This window comes from Symphalangus syndactylus, chromosome 3, assembly GCF_028878055.3.
Source record: "Symphalangus syndactylus isolate Jambi chromosome 3, NHGRI_mSymSyn1-v2.1_pri, whole genome shotgun sequence".
Classification (NCBI taxonomy): Eukaryota; Metazoa; Chordata; class Mammalia; order Primates; family Hylobatidae; genus Symphalangus; species Symphalangus syndactylus.
In genome coordinates this window covers 23,629,520-23,650,414 of record NC_072425.2, presented here as the reverse complement: position 1 = coordinate 23,650,414, position 20,895 = coordinate 23,629,520, and the positions used below count along the sequence as shown (strand labels likewise).

Below are 20,895 nucleotides of genomic sequence, written 5' to 3'. Positions count from 1 at the left end.
CTGAGCTCTTTGGCCCCAGCCCAGCTCAGGAGCTGCCCTGGGTCTCCTCCCCGACCCTAGCTCTCTTCAGATCTCCCCTCCGTGCTCCGGGCCTCAGTTTCCTCCAGGGTTTGTTGCCTTCCTGCGAGGTGAAGCGAGGGTTCGTCCTGGATGAAGGCGAGCTTGGAGCCACCCGCCCTGCAGCCGACGGAAGGGCCTGGCGCCCCTCCCTACCCTCCGGCCCGGCCGCCCCGCCCCGAGGGCGGCTCCCGCCTGCGCCCTGCCTACCCCGGCCGCGCGCACCACAACGCCCCCGCCCCGTCGCCCGGAACCAGCTGAGCACAGCTGGACCCAGCAGCCGCTGTCGCCAGCGTCGCAGCAGCAGGTAGGGGAGGCGCGCGGCCCCGGCCCCGGGCATCTGGGGGTCCCAGGCTGATTTGAGTCCTTCCTCTCCCTTCCTTCCTGGTCCTATCTCGCCCGCGCCTGGAGCTCGGCCCGGCCGCGGGGGCATCGCTGGAAAAGGGCTTCCTCGCTCACTTTTCCCGTCTTCCAAGGGACCAAAGAGTGTGGATGGGAGCTGGGGGATGGGGAGACGCCGGAGCAGGAGAGGAGAGGGGCCAGGCCTCCACCCCGTGATTCCACTGTGCTGCTAGCACCTGAGCTAATAACGACCCCGCCCCCGGGATGGGGGAACTGGCCCAGGGTCACCCCTGCACTTGGGGTGTCCGACCCGGGCATGCAGGCGACCACCAGCTACGGTCTGGGCAGTGACTCCGCTGGGGAGTCCACTCAGAGGACCTTTGCCTCCTGGACGATACCTGTGCCTGCTCTCCTCTCCGGCTGCTTCCTCTTTCTGGGGACTGTTAGAAAGTTCTTCCTTACACTGTCTGAAATCTTCAGGCGCCTGCTACCTGTAGATGCTGGCTCCTCCCCGGCCCTGCAGTGTTCCCTTCCCTGACTCACACGGAAGCTTCTTCTGGAGTTGAAGACAGTGATTGGAACCCCTTCTCCCTGAACCCCCATGTCTTCTGGGGTCCAGCCCCCCAGAACCTAAATAACAGCAACTTCCCTCTGGTCCAGTGCAGGCTGGCTGGTCTGGGCAGTGCCCAGGGGGAAGCCCCAGTCCTTGGAAGGCTGGGGGCTGGGGGTGTGGGTGAGCAGGAGACATTGGCTTTCTTCCTAGCTCTTTGTCTGCCCAGACATCTGCCACTTTATCCTGTCCTCACACCCTCCTCAGAGCATGGAAGGGACCTTTAAAACACCCGGAACTCATTCTGGGCTGTCCTGAGGGTAATTGGACTTTGTGGAAGGTGGGGCCTCTGGGGAGGTGCCTCTCGCTTTTGTTTGACCTCTGGGGAGTTTTCAAAGACTTAATCCTGTGTGTCCTGTTCTCCCAGGACCACATTTCTGACGAGGGCACCAGCACCTCTCACCGCTTTGCCCTTTACAGCGACCATAGCTTGCTAGAATCTTACCCCATCTCCATTTCACAGTTGAGAAAAGTCAAGGACCCAGAGAGTTTATGATGGGCTAATTGTCACACAGTGAGGCAGGGTAGGGCTGGGACCCAATTCCAGTCTGCCCTTTGCGGACTCCTTGCTGGGAGGGACTCTAGCCTCCTTCTTGGGTATTCCGTTCACTAGAGGGACAAGCATTCCCCCCCGCCCCCCGTACATACACACTTGGGGGTGGTGGTTGGTGTTTCTTGGGGCTGTTAAGGGGGAGAGGCTTGGAAACAGAGGAGGAAGGATGGGGGTGGGAATGGTCGGTTTTCAGCTCCTTTGAAACTCCATTTTTCTTTCTGGGGCCTTGCTATTTATAAATGCCAGGGAAATTGTAAACAGCCAGGGGAGCTTGGGTTGGCACTCGGTGAGTTACACAGCAGCAAAGAAGGTTTCTGTGTGAATCAGGGAAGGAAAGTTTACTCCAGAATTTTCCACAGTCCTTTTATTAGGGACTAACATGAGCCTGGAAACAGGCTGCTCCCAGGAGGGGTGGCTGCAAGGTTTGCCCGGCATGGCGTTTCCTTCCTCCCCACCTCCCTCCTTTCATCACTTCTCTGGTCCTGTGTTCTGTGCCTTGCCCTGCCAGGGGCCAAAGAGCCTTGGAAGAGGACAGAGCTCTCTGTCCTCAACATGCTTGCCATCTATAGTGGTTGACACTTTCGTGCCATATTAAGAGTGACTTCGGCCTGCAAGAGGAGTGACTAATTTTGTCTAGGTGAGCCAGACCTCAGAATGAGTAATCATTTACCAGGAGAAACAGGAGTTGGGGGAAAAGACATTCTGAGAAGCAGGAACCACTTGTGCAAAGGCACTGAGGTTTTCTGAGCCATCCATGTGGCTAGAATGGAGAACGGGAGAAAGGAGGGGTGGTGGGAGGTGAGACTCTAAATGAAAATGGAACTAGATTATAAGCAAAGGGTTTGGACCTCATCCTGAAGGCAATGAAGAGCTGAGAAAGGGTTTTGACAGAGCAGTGATTTTTAAAAACTCATTATTCTGAATGGCCGATGTAGGGGATGCATTGAACGAGGCTGATCTGGAGGCAGGAAGGCCCTGAGGAGGCTGTTTTGCATGATTCAAGTGAAGTAGAATGCAGGTCTGAACTAGAGCAGTGGCCACTGGGATGGGTCAGAGCAGCAGATTCTGGAAGCCCAGCTGAAGGTCTCAGAACCTGCTATAAATTTCATCTAAAAGCAGACAACAGGCTATACCTACTGGAGAAGGCTGCTAAGGTATTCAGCATTGTAATATTTTTTTCTTTTTCATGAGTTTTAAAACAAAAAAAAATTGTTAAAGAATCCCTCCAAGCCCTCCTCTTTCCCCAGAGGTCGCCACTGTTAACAATGGTGTGTGCACTCCTGTCAAACACGTTGATTGGATGCCTTCACTTTTAGCCATCCAGTGACAGTGGGTCACTTTCCCCTACTCCATGTGAATAGTTTGGGTCATTTGTGACGTGGGTCATAGAGATGATTTCTGCTTGGTCTATGGTACGTTGCTGAGACGCTGATCTCTGGTTTTCTTTAAGAAAACTTTTACATCCTATGTCTACGGCCTCTGGGTTTGCATATTTGCTTATCAGAGACCACGGGTGTGAGAGAAGTTAGAAGCACTGACTTGGAAATGGACCCCCAGTCTTGGTTCTTCGGGTGATCTTGGGCAAATCCTATCTCTCTCAGCCTCTGTTTCCTCATCTGTAAAATGGAGAGATGTTCGTTTGCATGATAATAATAAAAAGCTATCTTTTAACTGGGCATGGTGGCTCACACCTGCAATTCCAGCATTTTGGGAGGCCGAATTGGGTGGATGGCTTAAGCCAGGAGTTTGAGACTAGCCTGGTCAACATGGTGAAACCCTGTCTCTACTGAAAATACGTGGTGGGATGCACCTGTAGTCCTAGCTACTTGGGAGGCTGAGGTATGAGAATTGCTTCAACCCTGGAGACGGAGGTTACAGTAAGCCAAAATCACGCCACTGCACTCCAGCCTGGATGACAGAGCAAGAATGTCTCAAAACAAAAAAAGAAAAGAAAAAAAAGCTATCTTTTAATATACTGGAAAAAAAAAGCTATCTTTCAATATACTGGAACATTAATTACTTTATTGATTCCTTGCAACCATTCCTCTGAGGTAGATACTAGTATCTTATTTTACAGATGAGGAAACTGAGTCTGAGGCTGAATAACATGCCCCGGGTTGTGTGGCTATTGAGTGATGGTGCAAGGATTCCAGAGGTCTGACGACAGAGCCATAGCTATTAATGACGGCACTAAACATTCTCTTGAAAATTCTTTCTAGTCCTGGTATTAGGAGAACTTGTAAGGGAGTTTGTTATGCTTTTATGAGGGGTGGGTGTTGGTATGCAGAGCTTGGAGAGCTCAGCCCTGCAGCAGAGAGGCCTGGAGGGGCCTCCCAGGGCTGTTTGTAAACTCATACTTTCCTGTGCCATCCACAGACCCTCGAGTGCAGGTCAATCTCCCCTCCATTTCAGGGAATCCAGGCTCCAAGAGGACACAGGACTTGCCCAGCAAGGTCATGTGGTGAGGTGAGAGCCCAGCCAGGACTGGTCCCTCCTTTTCATCAATCAAGCTCATGCTCTGGAAATCTATCTGCCGAAGCCAGGAAAACTGGACACTCTCCTACTCCTTGGTTATTCCCTGAGAAAATGCCAGCAGAAGCAGAGAAAAGCACGTCCCCGGGGTTATGCATTTTGGGGAGGAAGGGAAAAAAAGAGACCAGTGTTTAGGCAGCCGGGGGATGTTAAGTAAAAATATCTCCTCGCTTTCAACTGAGTGAGCGTGTGTCATATTTCAGCCTGATGTGGTTTGTGAAGTTGGAGACCACAGGCAGGCTCAGTTCCTGATGCTGGCCAGCTTCCCCTCCCCTCTCTCCCTCCCCTGCCATATGCCTGCTCTTCTCTGCCCTGCCTGGGACCACATCAGCAATTTAAGAATAGGGCAGAGAAAAGCAGTGGGTGTTGTGGGCAAGGGTGGGCAGCTGAAGGCCTGGGCTTGGGTCCTGGCTTTGCCAGCGACAAAGTGCTGGGTGACTTGGGCTAATGCATGCCTTTCTGTGGGCCCCAGTGTCCATTATGCACTGTGGGGTGGACAGCATAATATCAGCCTTCCCAGCTCTGATGGCCTCTGAGTTGGAGGGCATTGTGTTCCCCACATGAACTTGGGTCTGGCATGTCTGAGCCACAAAGTGAGCCTGCAGTGGTGCAGCTGGTGATTCAGCTACTGTTCTTGAATTTAATCTTTTCAGACTGAATTGATTGCCACATTTTGCAGATAAGGAAGTCGAGGCCTAAGATTCGTTTATGTATCCCATTCCCTGCTCTACAAGCAATAATGAGGGCCACCATATGTAACACACTTACTATGTATGTTCACCTTTTGCTTTCACTGTCTTCTTTAATCTTTTAACAGATCTACGAGGGGGAGATATTGACTCCATTTTACAGATGAGGAAACTGAGGCTCAGCTTAGAACAATGAAAGGACTTACTTTCTCTTCTTTGAGTCTCACAATAGTCCTAGGGTTGTCATTATGTGACCCATTTTACCAGTGAGAGAACTCAGGCCTGGAGACGTGAGCTCCTTTGCCCAGGGGTCCCCAGGGGCCACACACAGCCTGTCAGGTTCCTTCCTATGCCCTCCTGCTCCTCCCTCCTCCCTTGCTTGCTCTGCCTCATAGGGAGCCTCTTCACCTCTTGCATTCAGTGCCTTGGTTAAGGGATGAGAACAGTTTTCTTCCCAGGCTATAAAGTATCCCTGAAATCGACTCTTCCCAAGAGTGATCCAGAAAGGCTTTAAGCCATGGAGCCTTGCAGGGAACTCCAGTGAAGGGGTCGCACCAGTGGGAGTGGATTCGTTTATTCTGCTGAGCTGGCTAAGCAAACAGTCCTGTTATTTTCCAACCTCAATAAGAATATCATCGGGGCCAGACTTATTTGCCAAGCAAAGTATATATATTCTACATATGTGAGCCTTCAGGGTGGAGCTTGGCCCTTAATTTCCCTGCTACAGAGGATGTGGCTGGGCTTTGGTGGGTACTAAGTAAATACTAGTTAACTTCTTGGGTGTGTGTTGATGATGTGGGTGGCATATGTACTTTTTTCTCCCCACCTCCAAGGACCTTTTCCCGCCACTCTTATTATTTCTATTACACTAGTGATAGAAAATTTAGAAAATAAAAATTATATATAAAAAAAGAAGTGTTCGTAAGTACCAGAGAAAATCACTGCCAACACCTGGGTGCCCTTCCTTCCTGATATTTTCAGTGCATTTTTTTTTTTTTACTGCCACACAATTATCCTATATTTATAATTGTCTGTTCTGACTTTGTTTTTTCCCAACATTATATCATAACTATTTTTCTCATGTTATTAAGGATTCTTTTTAAATTTAATTTTTAAAAGTTTTAAAAGCATACTATACCTAAGTAGATAAATGTTTATTCTAATTTAAATCTTTTATTCCAATAGTCCTGGGGATTAAAAAATGAAATAATGCTTTTTATTTATTAACAAAAAGGCTGAGATAGACAGGATTTGCCCAAGATCACCCCAAAGAACCAAGACTGGGACTCCCCAGGGCTGTAGTTTGCATCCATAAATACAGAGAGAATAATGTTTATAATCTCAGGTATGAAAACTTCTGGTGAAAAGGTTGATCAAATGCTAGCTGTATTTCTCCCCCTTCCATGGCTTTCTACTGAGTCTCTCTCTCCTACAGGACCCTACTTTGCTCCATAATTAAGCAGCAAAGCATTTCAAGGGTTGTTCAGATTCTAGAAACTCATAGCTGCGGATGAAATAGACAGATAAGTCAGATATTGAATATAGACATTAAAAGATCTGGGCACTAGGCTGTACCCTGTTGTTGTCACTGGCTCTTTAGCCCTTAAACAAGGGACTTGCCTCCTACTTTTTTTTGTTATGGTAGAAATAAATGCCCACCTGAGTTTTCATCACTCAGTATTATTCTATCTTTGGTGTGCATATACCATGTTCCCTTAACGATCCTCAATTATGAAACATTTAGGCAGTTTATAAACAATACTGCAATGAACAACCTAGTGCATAATTTTTTTGTGTGTTCTTCTTTTATTATTTCCTAGAAGTGAGCCCTAGAAATGGAGTTCCTGAGTCAAAATGACACATTTTATAGCTTTTTCTTGTTAAAAAAAAATTCAGTGACACTTGTTAAAACACGGTAAGGGAGTCTTTATTCAGGACCATCGCCTTGGGTGTAGGGACCACTGCAACAGGGTCCTACAGTGAGGGAGAGAGTTTGGGCTCAACTCCTAATACAGCACGGGCGAGTGGGAATTGATAGCTGCGGAGCAGGGTGGGAGTCAGTGGATGGAAAATTACTAAGGAAGCTCAGGAATAAGGGGTATTCTTGCTAAACTGACCTAACAAAATTATTGATGAAGACAAACCAGGGTGATTCAAACATCACTGGGGGCATGGTGGAGGATGAGGAGCCTGATCAGATATCAAGGATGAGGGGTTCTGGCTAAACACTTAGCAGGATTCTTTTCCTAAAACTGGATTTTACAAGGAAGTGCACAGGTGGGCCTAGGAGAAGGTTCAGAAGCCTGGCTAAAGTTCGGCCAAGCAAAGAATCTGTGTCATGCTAAATTTTGCCAAATTTCTGCTCATGAAGGTTACAGTAGTCCTTATTCCTACCAGCCATTGGTGAGAATGGCAGCATTCTTTAGGAGCATCTGAAGCTGGTTGTAAAAAGCTCAGCTGTCCTGTTATAGAGTACAGTGACCATTTTCCCGAAATGTTACATTTCATTCATTCATTTGGCAAATACACTCGCACAATTCAGCAGCAATAAAGAATAACAAGTTAAGATCCCAGGCCAAAGAAGAGGAGAGAACTTGGTTCTCCTTCTGGTTTATGTTTTGCACTTGCCATAAGACCTTGAGGACATCACCTCACTGAGTTTCATTTTTCTCAGCTATATAGTTAGGGATTCAATACCCACTTCACAGAATTCTACAAAGTACCTAACACGATGCTTGGCCAGTGCAGTCGTGTGGATGCTGGGAATTTGTATTATCTCATCTGACTCCAAAGAGCCCTGGGAAGGAAGCAGGTAGGGACAGATCCTTCCCGTTTCATGGACTCAGAAAAGAAATGGCCATATTTCTTGGTGTCCTGAGCTTCACTTCAGGAAGTGGTAGTCCAGAGGAACTGTATCGTTCAGAACGGAGGTAAAACAGGCTTTTGTGGGCTAGCCTGTACCCATCCCCCTCACACCTCCCCTCCCGCCACAGTACCTCTTTCTCTTGGAAGGCAAGTTCCCAGTTCCAGTGGCAGCCAGAATTCTTTCTATACTCTTTTAGAAGGTGGGAGATGCCTGCCTAGCCTGTTCAGTGGTCTTAAAAAAAAGACCATGAAATTCATGGTTGCATAAAATATAGTTTTCATAGATTTAAATTGCATTTTAAATGCACTAAGGCTTCATCTTTGAGCTTTTCAGAAATGTGAGATTTCAGGCTCCACCTTTAGGGTTGCCTTATTTAGCAAATAAAAAACAGCGTGCCAGTTAAGCATGAGTATGCCCCTTGGAATGTTTGGGGCATAATTATACCAAGACATCTTATTGTCTTTCTGACATTTAGATTTAACTGGGCATCTCATGTTTTATCTGGCAACCCTACCCACCTTGGGCCTACTGAATCCAAATCTGGATTTTCACAAGATCCCCGTGGAATTCGTATGCAAATTCAAGTGTGAGAAGCATTGCACTGGGAGCCTCGCCATCAAAGCCCAAAGATGAATCCTTTTTGTAACGAATCTGTTGGTAAAATAGAATGCAGTATTTATAAAGAGCCTGATTATTCCCAAATCAACCATTTGCACACATCTGTGTGTTCATGCGTTAGGTTTTCTGAATACAGGGTACCCTTGCACTGTTGTCAGCTGAAGGGAAGAATTCTTTGCTTTGGTGAGAAGCCCTAGCCCCTCTCAAGGACCTATTTTCCTCATCTGTAAAATGGGCTACATCCTTAGCATCCATGCCAGCCTGTGGTGACCAGCTGAGGTGGCCCCAAGGGGATGCATGGCTAGGGCCCACACCAGGTCCCTCCTCAGCCTCCTCACAAAGGACTGAAGGGCTTGGCTCTGTGATCCCATCTCCCAGAGACTTTGGTGTGACTGTGGTGACCCTTGGCATAGGGCACCCCTCCTGACTTCCTCCTTATCTCAAAACTTTCCAGACCATGACTTTTATAGCAGGGCTTTAGGAATCACCTGGCTCTATCCCCTCACTTCATGGCTACAGATACTTGTGCCCTGAGAGAGCAAGTGAATTTCCCAAAGCCAACAGCAAGCCCTCTGATTGCTGCTCTACCAAACCAAAATGATTTCAGTTCTCATGAAACCTAAGGCCTGACTAAGGAAGATTAAGAAACCTGGTGGTGGTCGGGTCCTGTAGTGGGGTGGGAGGAGGGGGGAGGGATAGCATTAGGAGATATACCTAATGTAAATGGTGAGTTAATGGGTGCAGCACACCAACATGGCACATGTATACATAGGTAACAAACCTGCAGGTTGTGCACATGTACCCTAGAACTTAAAGTATAATAAAAAAAAAAAGAAAGAAAGAAACCTGGTGGTGGTCATACCCCTAGTTTGTCTTGGTTGTGTGGTCTTGGGTAAGTCATTTCTCTCTCTAACCTATTCCCTGCCCCCACCCCTCCATAATATGGGGAATAGCACCTTTTCCTGTTCCCCTAGGTCTACTTTCTACCTGGCTAAGGTTTTATTTTAAGATCCAGTGGTAGATCTTGGTCTGTCAATTGGTCCTACAGTGGAATGCTTTATGAAGTCACTGGTACATGTGTTAGGTCAGAGACTTAATACCATGACATCATGAAAGATGTCTTTAGACCCTTTCTCTCCTCATTGCCAACAAAGATTTTGTGAACTGTGTTTCAGCTGGACAAAAAAGATGTTTAGAGCATTCTAAGATCGCCTGGGATTTTTATTAAAATGCAGATTCTGGTTCCACAAGTCTGGGGTGGGGCCTGAGGCTCTGCATTTCTAGTGATGCTGATGTAGCTGGTCCAGGGATCACACTTTCAGTTGTAAGATTTGAAATCAATCTGTTATTAATGGAGAATCAATACTTACAAGATAAGGGACTTAAGAGGCAAGTCTCTTGTTCAGGGCTAAAGAGCCAGTGACAGTAACAGGGTCTAGCCTGGAGCCCAGATCTTTTAATGTCTTGTCTTCAATATCTGACTTATCTGTCTATTTTATCTGCAGCTATGAGTTTCTAGAATCTAAACAGCCCTTGAAATACTTTGCTGCTTAATTATGGAGCAAAGTAGGGTCCTTCTTTAGGAGAGAGAGTGACTCAGTAGAAAGCCATTGGAAGGGGGAGAAATACAGTTAGCATTTGATCAACCCTTTCACCAGAAGTTTTTATACTTGAGATTATAAACATTCTTTCTGTATTTATGGATGCAAACTACAGTCCTGGGGAGGCCCCAGTCTGTTTTTGTATGCCTCTGAGCTAAGAATGGTTTTATAGTTTTAAAGTGTTGTTAAAAAACAACAATAACAAACAAACAAGGAAGAATATGCAACAGAGAGGGTGTGTAGCCTATGGAGCCTAAAATATTTACGGTCTGGCCTTTTACAGAAAAAGTTTGCTGACCCATGATCTAGAGTACCCAAAGATTTGCATGTTCTTTTTTTTTTTTTTTTCTAGTCAGCAAGAGGCCCAGCCTTATAGCTTTGAAATATAGTGAGGTCAAGACGTAGGGGAGGCAGCCTGCGTTGGTGGGAACTGCCCAGACGTCTTAGCTGTGTGACCGTGAGCACATTAGTTCACCTCTCTGAGCTTGTGTGCTAGCTTCGCAAAATGAAGACAAAGATTGCTGCCTGGTAGAGTTATTGCAACGATGAGACATGATGCCTGTAGAGTTTAACGCTTGGAAGGTGCACAGAAAATGATAACTATTGTTATTAGGGGTGGCCATTTGGACCCTTATGGCATTAATGGACAGATATCATGTTACTCCCATCAGGTCTGAAGGCCCTCCCAATGAACTGGGAGCAGTCTTTTAGGAGAGAAAAATACTCTGCTCCAGCCTCCCCACATCCCACCCCCAGAGCAGAAAGCTCCTTTTTAGCCAGCTAGACAGACAGGGTTCCGTGGTGGCTTGCACACTTTCATCAGGCGAGCTCTCTCCCCAAAGGCTGGCCTTTACACAGCTGAGACTATTAGAAGGCGTCTTCTGTTCCTATGTCCTAAGATATGATTCAACAAACAGGCACGTAGTGAGAGCCCCGGGCTGGGATTGTGAGTGCTGGAATGAAACCCTTCTCTTTATGGCTCCATCTGGAGTGTGTGGGCGGTGGACTAGAGTCAGTGGTTTTGCCGACCTTGTTTTTAAGCTGCTGCAGCCTTAAGGTCCAAAATGGAAAATAGACCAACTTGGAGTCAGCTGGAGCTAATTCTAAACCTGGCTGAGTTTGAAAACTCGGAGGCTCCTGGGGTGTGTCTGAATCTCAGGGCAAGTGTAATGCTTTTCTTGCCCATAGATGGCAGCATCTGCACTCTTAGCCGGTTCTGCGAATGTGTGTGTGCACGTGCACGTATGTGTTACACACGTGTGCACGCATGGGAGTCATAGTTTCTTACTTTGTTAAATCTTGAGCTGCGGTGGTCCCAGCCCTAGGCCAGGCTCTGGGATACACGGGAGCAATTAGGGAGGCTGACTTGCAAATAGACTATTACAGTAGAGTGTGACCGGGCAGACTAGGGGGTGTGGAGGTCTGTACGGAGACTACATGGAGGACTCAGGAACAGAGTGCCATTGCATCTGGCTGGAGCCCGGTGGGGTATAGTGGAAGACAGGAAGCCATGAGGGCCAAGGCTCAAGGAGTTGAAGAGGACAAGTCATGAAGAATGTGGAGAGGTTTGTTAAGGATCTTGGACTTTATCTGGGGCCATAGTGGAGCCATGGTAGAGTCTGGGCAGAGGACTGGCGTGGTCTGGGCCTGCTCTGAGGAGGATGCATTATAGGAGGGAGAGGATGCAGAAGGATCAGTTAGGAAGGTTCTGCAGTCATGCAGGCGAGAGGTGATGGGGCTATGGACCAAGATGTTGGCATTGGGGTGGAGAGAAAGGGGGACACTCTGGAGGCAGTCAGGGGTTGAACTAGCAAGACATGATGATACATTGGAGGGGAGAGTGACAGAGCAAAAGGGATGAGGTGGTGTGTTGAGGAGGGTGAGGGCCTGGTGTCTGGACTGGTCCACCGGGTGGATGGTGGATGGTGGATGGTAGTGCTGTTTGCCGAGATGAGGTGCAGTGGGGGAGGAGCACGTTGCACTTGGGAACAAATGCAGCACCACCATGTGCATCTGAGGATGAGAGCGCAATTTGGGGTGTATAGAAAGAAGGGGGGCTGGATTTGAAAGGCTCATCCTCACACAGAGTTGACAGAGTGCAGGAGGTCATGAGTCATTTGCAAAACCCAACTCTGCTTTGGTCTGTCCCTTGGAACCAGGAAGTTTCTGCCATAGTCTTTGAGAAAGACCCACAGAAGTGAGCACCAGGTCCTGCAGCCCAGATAAGTGTCTGGCCTCTGACCTCTCTGGTTTTGGGTACTGTGACTCCACTTCCGTGGCTGTGTCCTGTGTCAGTCACAATGCACAAGTCATCAGGACTGTCTGAACCATTTACTGTCAGCCTGAGAACAGGGCTTGTTTGTGTCTTAATCCCAGGAGCCTGCACTGCCCTGCCATCTTCGGGATCTTGGACTCTCCCCTCGGCTTGGGGAAGCTGGTTTAGGCAGAGAAATTTTCCAGTGTGGGCAGGAGCCAGTCTGCTCAGCTTCCCTCTGAATGTAGATGACTGGAATTCTTAGTGGCGAAGAAGGGTGAAGATCCAAGTTGTTCCTGAGAGGCGGGAGGACTGAGCTGCATACTCCACAATGAGCTGATGTGGGATGGTCCTTCATCCACTCATCTAGCATATGTCCACTGGCACTGCCATTTGCAGGGCACATGCCATGCTGAAGCTTCAGAGGTGAAGCAGACAGAATCCTTGCCTCCAAGGAGCTTACAGCCTAGAGGGAGAGAAAGTCCTATCACCAGACACTGATAATGCAGTCTTGCTCAGCAGTAGTGCATTAGAACAATAATAGAGTGATGCTGAGGCACAGAGCTGCGAATATGACATATCAACAGGGTAGGTCCCCAAACCGCACATGTGCAGGATGAGAAAGATACAATGTGCAGGCAAAAGACTTAGAAATTTAATTATTAATAATCAGGGTAATAATTAGAGTAAACATATGCCTTGTGCAAAACCCTGAACATGTTTTATCTCATGGTAGGTTCTAATATTATCCCTCTGAACAGAAAAGGCGACTGAGACTCCAAGAAGTGATGTAGCTTGCTCAAGTTACACAGTTAAGTGAGGGCCCAGTTTATATAACTTCAGAGTACTAAAGTACAGCTCTGAAGTTGACTGTAAACTGAATTCAGCCCTGCAATAGGGCTGCCTTAAATGCAAATGGGATTTTAGGTGCAATTAATGGAAGCGTGATATCTCTAATGAAGGAGGTGAGAGTCCTGCTCGCCCTGCCCTGGGTAGAGCTTGACTGATTGTCTAATTGTGGGTCTTGTGCTGTCAGTAGGGACAGGGTTCATCTGGAGCAGATCAGGGAACAGGGTGAGCGAACCGGGAACCCTGGTCTCAGGAAGAGCTGGAGGAAAGGGGGTGCACAATTTTTAGAAGACTTGAGGGGCCCAGGATCACTGTCTTCAAATCTCCAAAGAGCCATCAGGAAAAAAGGGGACAGACCTGTTCTGGCTGACCCAGAAGGAGGCAGAGCTAGTACCAGCAGGTACTAGGCATAAGAAGAGAGAGATTTTAGCGCATCCTTAGGACAATTCTTTTACCCAACCAAGCCCTCCAGCAGCAGGTCTTGCAGCCTTGGCAAGTAGTGAGTGCCCTGCTGCTGGATGTGTACAAGTACTGATTGTGTGACCCCTGGTGGAGGGGAGGAAAGGAGTTGAAACATCAAATGGGGATTTGACCAGATGACTTTGAACTCCCCCTGAGGCTGACATTCTTGTGCCCTTTGTTTACAGGTGGTGCTCATAGCTCTCTTTGTCCAGTGCTTCGGCCTTGGTCCCAGCGCCTTCCCACAAAGCAGCACTCTTCACCCTGCACAGCCTTATTAGGTAGGTACAGCAAAGCAAACACCTGTCCTCCTCTTAAACCCCGCCCTGGCTGCCCAGGGAAGCCTGGAGGGGACTTCAGTGGTAGAAGCAGCCGCAGTAGCCACAGTGGATTCAGTGGGAATCCCTGAGGTCTTCCTAATAAGGCGCTCAGAGTGCGTCTCTGCTCCTTTCCCGTCCTTGAGAGGGAGGTCAGGCGAGAGTGATCTTCTGGGGAGGAGGTCGGGACTGGGCTCGGTGCCCAGATGCCTGGCTCCCACCCTGGCCGTGCTGCTTGCTTGCTGTGTGACTTTAGGAGAGTTGCTTTCCCTCTCAAGGCCTTGGTGGCTCTTCTGTAGAAGAGTAGAGTCCCCATAAAGAGGAAGTGCAGGAATTCTTCCCAGAGGCTTTGGAGAGGTGAGAAAAATGGGGGTCTATTTGCCAATTCTCCAGACTTGTTGACCAGAGGAGGAGCACCTGAGGTGTGTGAGTCATGGGGAAGCGGATGAGTCATGCCCGCTGAGGCCAGCTGGCAGGGTGGGGCCCACCTGACTATCAGATTCACAGGTGACCTGCTGAAGTAGGCAGGGAGGTGGGGGGAGGAGTGCAGAGTCCTGGGCTGGAAGCCAGGAGACTGGCTCACCTCCCATCTTCAGCCTCGGTTTCTCCACCTGTAAGATGGGTGCCTTGGTCTCCCCCTACCCACCTAACAAAGCTGCTGTGTGGACCCAACAAGCTTGTAGATGCCAAAGGGCTTTGTGACCAGTGAGACAGGAAGGATCACTACTAGGGGGAATCGCCCAGCTTCCAACACCCAAACAGAAGTGAATTTCTAATGAGCAATTGTGCAAGAACCCAGGAAAACACCCCTCCAGCCCACGCCATCCCTTTTCTGCCAAAAGGAGAAGGGGATGAATGAATACAGGACTTACGCATCTGCTGTGGCCCAGCTGGCTTCCAGATGGTGACATGAGCCACCCACAGCCGGAGCTGTTCCTCTTTCCCAAAGCTCAGGTGAAAGGGCTTTTTGATGGTCCCCAGGATGTTGTGCCCCAAAAGCCAGGGATTCCCAAAAGGCCTGCCGGGCCCAGAAAGGTGACTCGCCCCATCAGCCGCTACCCAAAGGTTCTACTGACAGAGGTGGCCCTAGTGCTGCCCTAATAGGAGGACTTGAGGGCCGGGTCTTGGCTCTGATGAATCTGCCTTTGAGACTGAGCCCTGATAACTCCAAAAGCCAAGTTGCCTCAATGTGATCTGTCAACAAAAAGAATGTTATGCTCTGTTGATGCTTTTGGTAACTATGACACAGGGGCCCTGTCTTCCGCAGACCCTGCAGGGTCAGGCTGGCATAGGCCCAGCTGAGCACCCGTCGCCTGAGAGTTTTGCTTATTCACCCCTCTTTACTCCTCTGCCTCCTGCAATGTACCAGCCCTGTACCCACCTCCACGGAACTTTGGTTCAATCAGGGAGGCCCCAGTGACCTCCTTGATGTCCAGTCCAGTGCTCTTTCCTCAGGACTCCATGTGCCAGTCTCTAGTGCAGTTCCAGAAACTCCCTCCTTTTGCTTCTGGGAGGCTGCACTGTCTGGTTTATTTCCGCCTCTCTTTTTAGTTAGGGCCCTGTTTTTCCTCCTGACTTTTTAGATAGGGCCCTGGTTTTTTTCAGTTAGGGCCCCTCCTCTCTTTTTAGTTAGGGCCCTGTTTTTCCTCCTGTCTTTTTTAGTTATGGCCCTGTTTTTCTTTTTCTTTCTTTTTTTTTTTTTTTTTTTTTTTTTAGATGGAGTCTTGCTGTGGTGCCCAGGCTGGAGTACAGTGGCACGATCTCAGCTCACTGCAACCTCCTCCTCCCAGGTACAAGTGATTCTCCTGTCTCAGCCTCTTGAGTAGCTGGGACTACAGGCATGTGCCACCATACCCAGCTAATGTTTGTGTTATAGTAGAGACAGGGTTTTACCATGTTGGCCAGGCTGGTCTCAAACTCCTGACCTCAAGTGATCTGCCTGCCTTGGCCTCCCAAAGTGCTGGGATTACAGGTGTGAGCCATGACGCCTGGCCCAGGGCCCTGCTTTTTCTGCCTCAGTGTTCCCTAGGACTCTGCCCACCTTCTTGTCTTGATTTATTTATATAGGTTCATTCATTCATTCATATATTCATTCATTTGAGAGATATTTAGGCTCTGAGCTGGGTGTTGGAGAATCAGCAAAAAACAAGACTTTCCCATACCTCATAGGTCTTCGGTAGATCATTATTTACACTGAAGATTAATTCTTGCTGTGAAGGAAACCATCAGGTTATGGGAGCGTGTAGGATTGGGTGGGAGTGGTGAGGTCTTATCTGGACAGATCAGGGAAGCCTCCCCTAAAAAGTGAGACCTGAAGAGGGAGAGGGAGGTGGATGAGTGAGCAGGGAATGGAGGAGCCCCCTAGGCAGAGAGGTGGCCTGGGTAAGGCTTTAGCGTGGGGGAGTCCTTGAGGAACTGAAAGAAGTGAGGGAGGCTGGCCAGGGAGGGGGGCGTGGCAAGAGGAGGGCCTGGGGGCCAGGCAGCACCTAGGTTATGTGGGCCCTTGAGTTTGGATTTTGTGCTAGACCTCTGGGAACCATTGGAAGTTTTAAATCAGGAGGGCAACTTGCCCAGATTTCATTATCAGAACCCTTGAAAGAGACAGACACAAGGACCATCCTGATAAGCCATGAGGGTGCCATTTTTGGTTCTTCCACAGCAGGGTATGCTGATGCTGTGCCTTGGTACGGGGCTTGTCATTGGGCAGCCCTGGGAAATGTGCACTTTCTCAGGATTCTCTCGGCTCTTTGCATTTTTTAGTTTACCCAGCCAGCCCTTGCTAAGCTGCTGCAGTGGAGAGGGAGGTGAATCAGACACCACCCAGCCCTCGGAGATCCACTCTAATCCAAGACGGATACAGTGGAAGTTAACGCCCAGAGTGCTCTGTGATAAGTGCCAAGGGGCTCAGGGAGCCAAAGAGGCTTTTCCTACTTGAGAGTCAAACAAGGCTGAGAAGGGGGAGCTGGGCATTCCAGGCAAGAAGGCCCTATAGGTGGAGGCTTGGCCGCTGGAGGAGCCCGCTGTGCCTGGGGGCTAGTGAGCAGGAGTGTGAGGGTTGATGTGGGGAGCTGGTCAGAGAGGTTTTGAATGCTGGGTTTCTATCCTCTGGGTACCAGGGAGCCATGGACAGGTCTTCAGCTGAGGAGTGACTTGAACCATGGGATTTCAGAACAATCAGTCCATGGCAGGCAGAGTGGAGGGTAGATCAGAGGACAGCAGCGCTGGGAGCTGGTTAGAGAGAATGAGTACCATTGCTGAAGCCTTGTCACTCCCCCCACCGCACACACACAGCAACATCCTCAATGCCCCTTTCTGTTTCATACCCCTGTTCAGTTATCCCCACATTGGCCAGCCAGCCTGAGCTGTCCAGAGCCCTTTCAGAGCAGCACTGGGGTGTGTTAAACCCTGGCCTCCAGAGGCAAACAGGTCTGGGCTTGAAACATCACTGTAGCCCTGACTTGCTCTGTGCCCTTGGACAAGTCCCTTACTCTTCTCAGCCTCAGTTTCCACATCTGTGAAATGGGGGTGATAATAGAGTTGGTGATGATTAAACAATGGGGAAATCAAGTCCTTAGCACATGTCTGGTGTATAACGATGGCTGTGTTAGCTTTGTGTCCTTGTCGATTGTAACGGCCCAGTCCATGTTGTAATCTGCCCCTCGGGGAGTTCTTGTCTTTGGACATAAATCTGAATTCTCAACTAGAAACAAGATGTCCCCAGCAGCCCCAAAGGAAGCCTCTAGTGGGACACTGAGGGGATTGGACATGCTGTTACCCACTGGGACCCGGCACAGGGCTGGGCACACAGAAGCCTGGACTGGGTTTTATTTGTCCCTTTATCCCCAGCACTCAGCACAAGGCTGGTATAGCATGGCCAGCTGGCTGGGTTCTCAAAAATACCAAACAAAAAAATGAAATTAAAAAAAATTATTGATCTTAGACGTCATCCCCCAGCACCTTCATTTTACAGCTGAGGAATCTGGGGCCCAGAGAGGAACAGTGGCTCATCCAAGGCCACTCAGCCCCTCAGTGGCAGGCCCTGGACCTGTTCCTTTCTCCCTGCTCACATGTTGATTACTATTCTAATTTTTGAAATCCTGATAAGTTAAAAATGGCATCATGTCCCACCTCCCTGGTTTACCTTTGGGGAAACTGGGGCCCAGAGAGTGGTAGTGGCTCCCTCAGGTCCTCAGAGAGGGAGAGGCAGGAAAAGGGCCTCCTCTCCACAAAGCATACCCCCACTAATCAGCAGTAGGCAGGCAGGTTCTTCCCGCCAAAATTGACTGTCTCGTGCTTAAGGAAGCAAAGCGGAGTGTGAACAATAGTTTCCTGAGGAAGTGTTGGGTTTTAATTGTGTTGAGGAGAAGAACCATTTCCGGAACTGTGTGTGCCTGTGATGCCTGCGGAGTTGGCTTGGCACAGCTATTTCCAGACTAATCCTGAGTCCTATTTATAGGCTGAGATGATTAGGTTGGCCTGTGTCAGGAGAGGCCCACATAGCTCCCCCCAGCCTAGCGATGGCCGAGGAAGAAGCCCTCGGGGGCAATTCTGACCCATGGGTGAGTAGCACGGGATCTGGGGTGGTCCCCAAAGCCAGCTCAGAGGAGGGATGCCAGGGAGACCTGAGGGAAAGTCGCGCTCCTGACTCCTAGTTCAACCACCAGCCAGGCCCTCTGCAGAGATGAAAGCAGTTCCGATCCTATTCTCTCCCTGCTTAAAAATCCTCGGTGCGTCGGATCAGGCCAGGACTCCGTAGCAGTCAGACCCCTTCTCCCCGAGGTATCCACTGTCTCAACCCCAGCCATGCCTCTTCAAACTGTTTAGGCTTCCTTGTGCAGGCCACACCCCCGAGCCTTTGCTTCTGTTCCCCCCTCCCCAAAGGGGAAATTCCATTTGTCCTCCAAGGCTCTGCCCCAATGCCCCTCCTCCGTGGCTCTGTTGGGCCGTGGGTGCTCCCTCCTTTGTGCTCCCAGGGCCCACAGCTGCTTGAATGACTATTGGTGTTCCTGTTTGTGTGCCCACTGGGCCGGGAAGTCCCAAGGCAGGGCCTGACACAGAGAAAGAAAGGAGACAATTTGTGATTGAACAGCCACTGTGACCATCATTCTCCTTACCTGTCTGATGAGAGCTGATCTTCATGCCACTGTATACAGTAGGTATTTTTTAAAGGTGTGTAGAATTGAGAGTCAGGCTTCGGTCTTCAGAGTCAGACAGCCTTGGATTCCTAACGGTGTAACCTTGGGCTGAACCTCTCTGAGCCTTTGTTCCTCCACCTATAAAAGGAGACAATGCCAGCCATGGGTTTTGGGGAGGATTCAACAAGACAATGCTTATAAAGTACTTATCATCACAATGGGCTTCAATGAGCATAGGAGGCGTTATTTGCAGGTGGGGACATTCATTCTGGGGACATCCCTATCTAGGGCCCCACACAAGGGAGTGGCTGAGACTCCAAGTCTTGGAGCCTCCGACTCCACCCTGTGTTCTCCCTCCCCTCCCTCTCTTGGCCCCCTGGGCCTATTCTGTTCCCCAGATCAGGGAAAGCTTTGTTTGGCGATTGTTTTTGCTAAGAAGTTTCCTCTGTGGGGCCCTCTGGGTGACTCAGAGCCCTGAGTCACCGGGAGGCTGAGGACAGGGGGAGGAGTGGGAGGGAGGCGGAGGGAATGGAGAGACGAGAAGAGGAAAGGGCTCTAATTCTATTCCTGGCTCTCCCACTGTTTGATCAACTAGGTCTGACCAGGCCTCTCTCCTGCCTAGCCTCAGTTTCGCCAAATGCGAAAGGAAGATGTGGGTCCAGTCCTGGCTGAGCCTTAGAATCAGAGGTTCCCGGGCCCCACCCTAGACCTACAGACTCAGAGGCTAGGGGTGGGGCCTGGGAATCTATTGTTTCCTGAGCTCCCTGGGTGATCCAGCTGCACACCTGGTCCACAGAGGTGTTAGGGAACCGCTCGGCTCAAACCTGCTCCCAGCTGGGCCTCAGAGCAGCTCGGCCTCTGGTTGAACTTCACTGACCCACAGGGAGCGCCCTTCTCTTGCAGAATGCTTTGGCAGAATAGTGCACAGGAAGCACGTGGGCTTTTTTTTTTTTCTTTTTTTTTTTAAAACAGCTTTATTGAAATATAATTTACATAATTTATTGGAGTAAATTTGCATATAATTTACATACACATAATTCACTCAATTCAATAATGTTTAGTACATTTACAGAGTTATGCAACCATCATCACAATCCAGTTGAGAAGATTTTCATCACCCCGAAAAGGATCCCTCATGCTTGCTTACGTCCGTCTCTACGTTCACCCCATAGCTGACCACGCATCTGCTTTCTGTCTCCTTGTTGTTTTATTGTTGTTGTTTGTTTCGTCGCCCAGGCTGGAGTGCAGTGGTGTGATCTCTGCTCACTGCAGCCTCAAATTCCTGGGCTCAAGCGATCCTCCCACCTCAGCCTCCCGAGAAGGGCGCTCCCTGTGGGTCAGTGAAGTTCAACCAGAGGCCGAGCTGCTCTGAGGCCCAGCTGGGAGCAGGTTTGAGCCGAGCGGTTCCCTAACACCTCTGTGGACCAGGTGTGCAGCTGGATCACCCAGGGAGCTCAGGACACCACAGGCACACGCCATCACGCCTGGCTAATTTTTGTATTTTTTGTAGAGATGGGGACTTGTGGTGATGCCCAGGCTGATCTTGAACTCCTGAACTCAATGGATTCCTCCCGCCTCAGCCTTCCAAAGTGCTGGGATTATAGGCATGAGCCACCTCGCCTGGCCTGCTTTCTGTCTCTCTGAAGATTCAGAGCTGTGTTCATTCTAGCAGGCCCTGTGACCTCATGCAAATTATTGCCCTTCCATTACTCCTCTGTATGAGAGGGAATAGTCCTATCCTCCCTGTAGGGGGTTGTTTGAATTTCACTAATGTGCACAGTGTCTGACACACCCGAGGAGCTGGGCACATGGGAGGCTGGTACGCAGGGCACAGGACATAACACAGATGCCCAGGCACAGTTGGCACAGGCCTAGCAAACATTTTAAAGCACTCACTCTGTGCCAGCTTCTTAGATTAAGCATCTTACATGCATTACCTACTTTAATCCTTGGTGAATGTGAGTATCAGTTCCATTTTATAACTGAAGAAACAGGCACTGAGACGAGAAGTCA

The 20,895-nt window shown here is 49.3% G+C and overlaps 2 protein-coding genes across 6 annotated transcripts in view; one reads left to right on the top strand and one right to left on the bottom strand.

Annotated features, from left to right (window-relative positions):
- The first annotated feature begins 316 nt into the window (after positions 1 to 316).
- The window catches only part of GSN (gelsolin), a 62,778-nt gene continuing 42,199 nt past the window's right edge, over positions 317 to 20,895 (top strand). The window contains exons 1-3 of one of the 5 annotated variants that reach the window (XM_063636055.1): positions 349 to 364; positions 13,619 to 13,711; positions 15,464 to 15,537. Coding sequence is in view for 1 of the 5 variants with exons in the window: in XM_055271261.2 (XP_055127236.2) it covers positions 14,603 to 14,701 (99 nt within the window). In the remaining 4 variants the exon portion in view is untranslated. Of the gene's footprint in view, positions 365 to 13,615; positions 13,790 to 14,587; positions 14,702 to 15,463; positions 15,538 to 20,895 lie in introns of those variants that run through there. The other 4 variants (XM_063636054.1, XM_063636053.1, XM_063636052.1 and 1 more) reach the window with 4 other exon arrangements.
- Positions 13,708 to 14,327, bottom strand: LOC129478944 (putative uncharacterized protein GSN-AS1). Its single transcript, XM_055271273.2, is given in 2 exon segments — positions 13,708 to 13,854; positions 13,857 to 14,327. Coding segments are annotated over 2 exon segments (492 nt in total). The 5' UTR covers positions 14,202 to 14,327.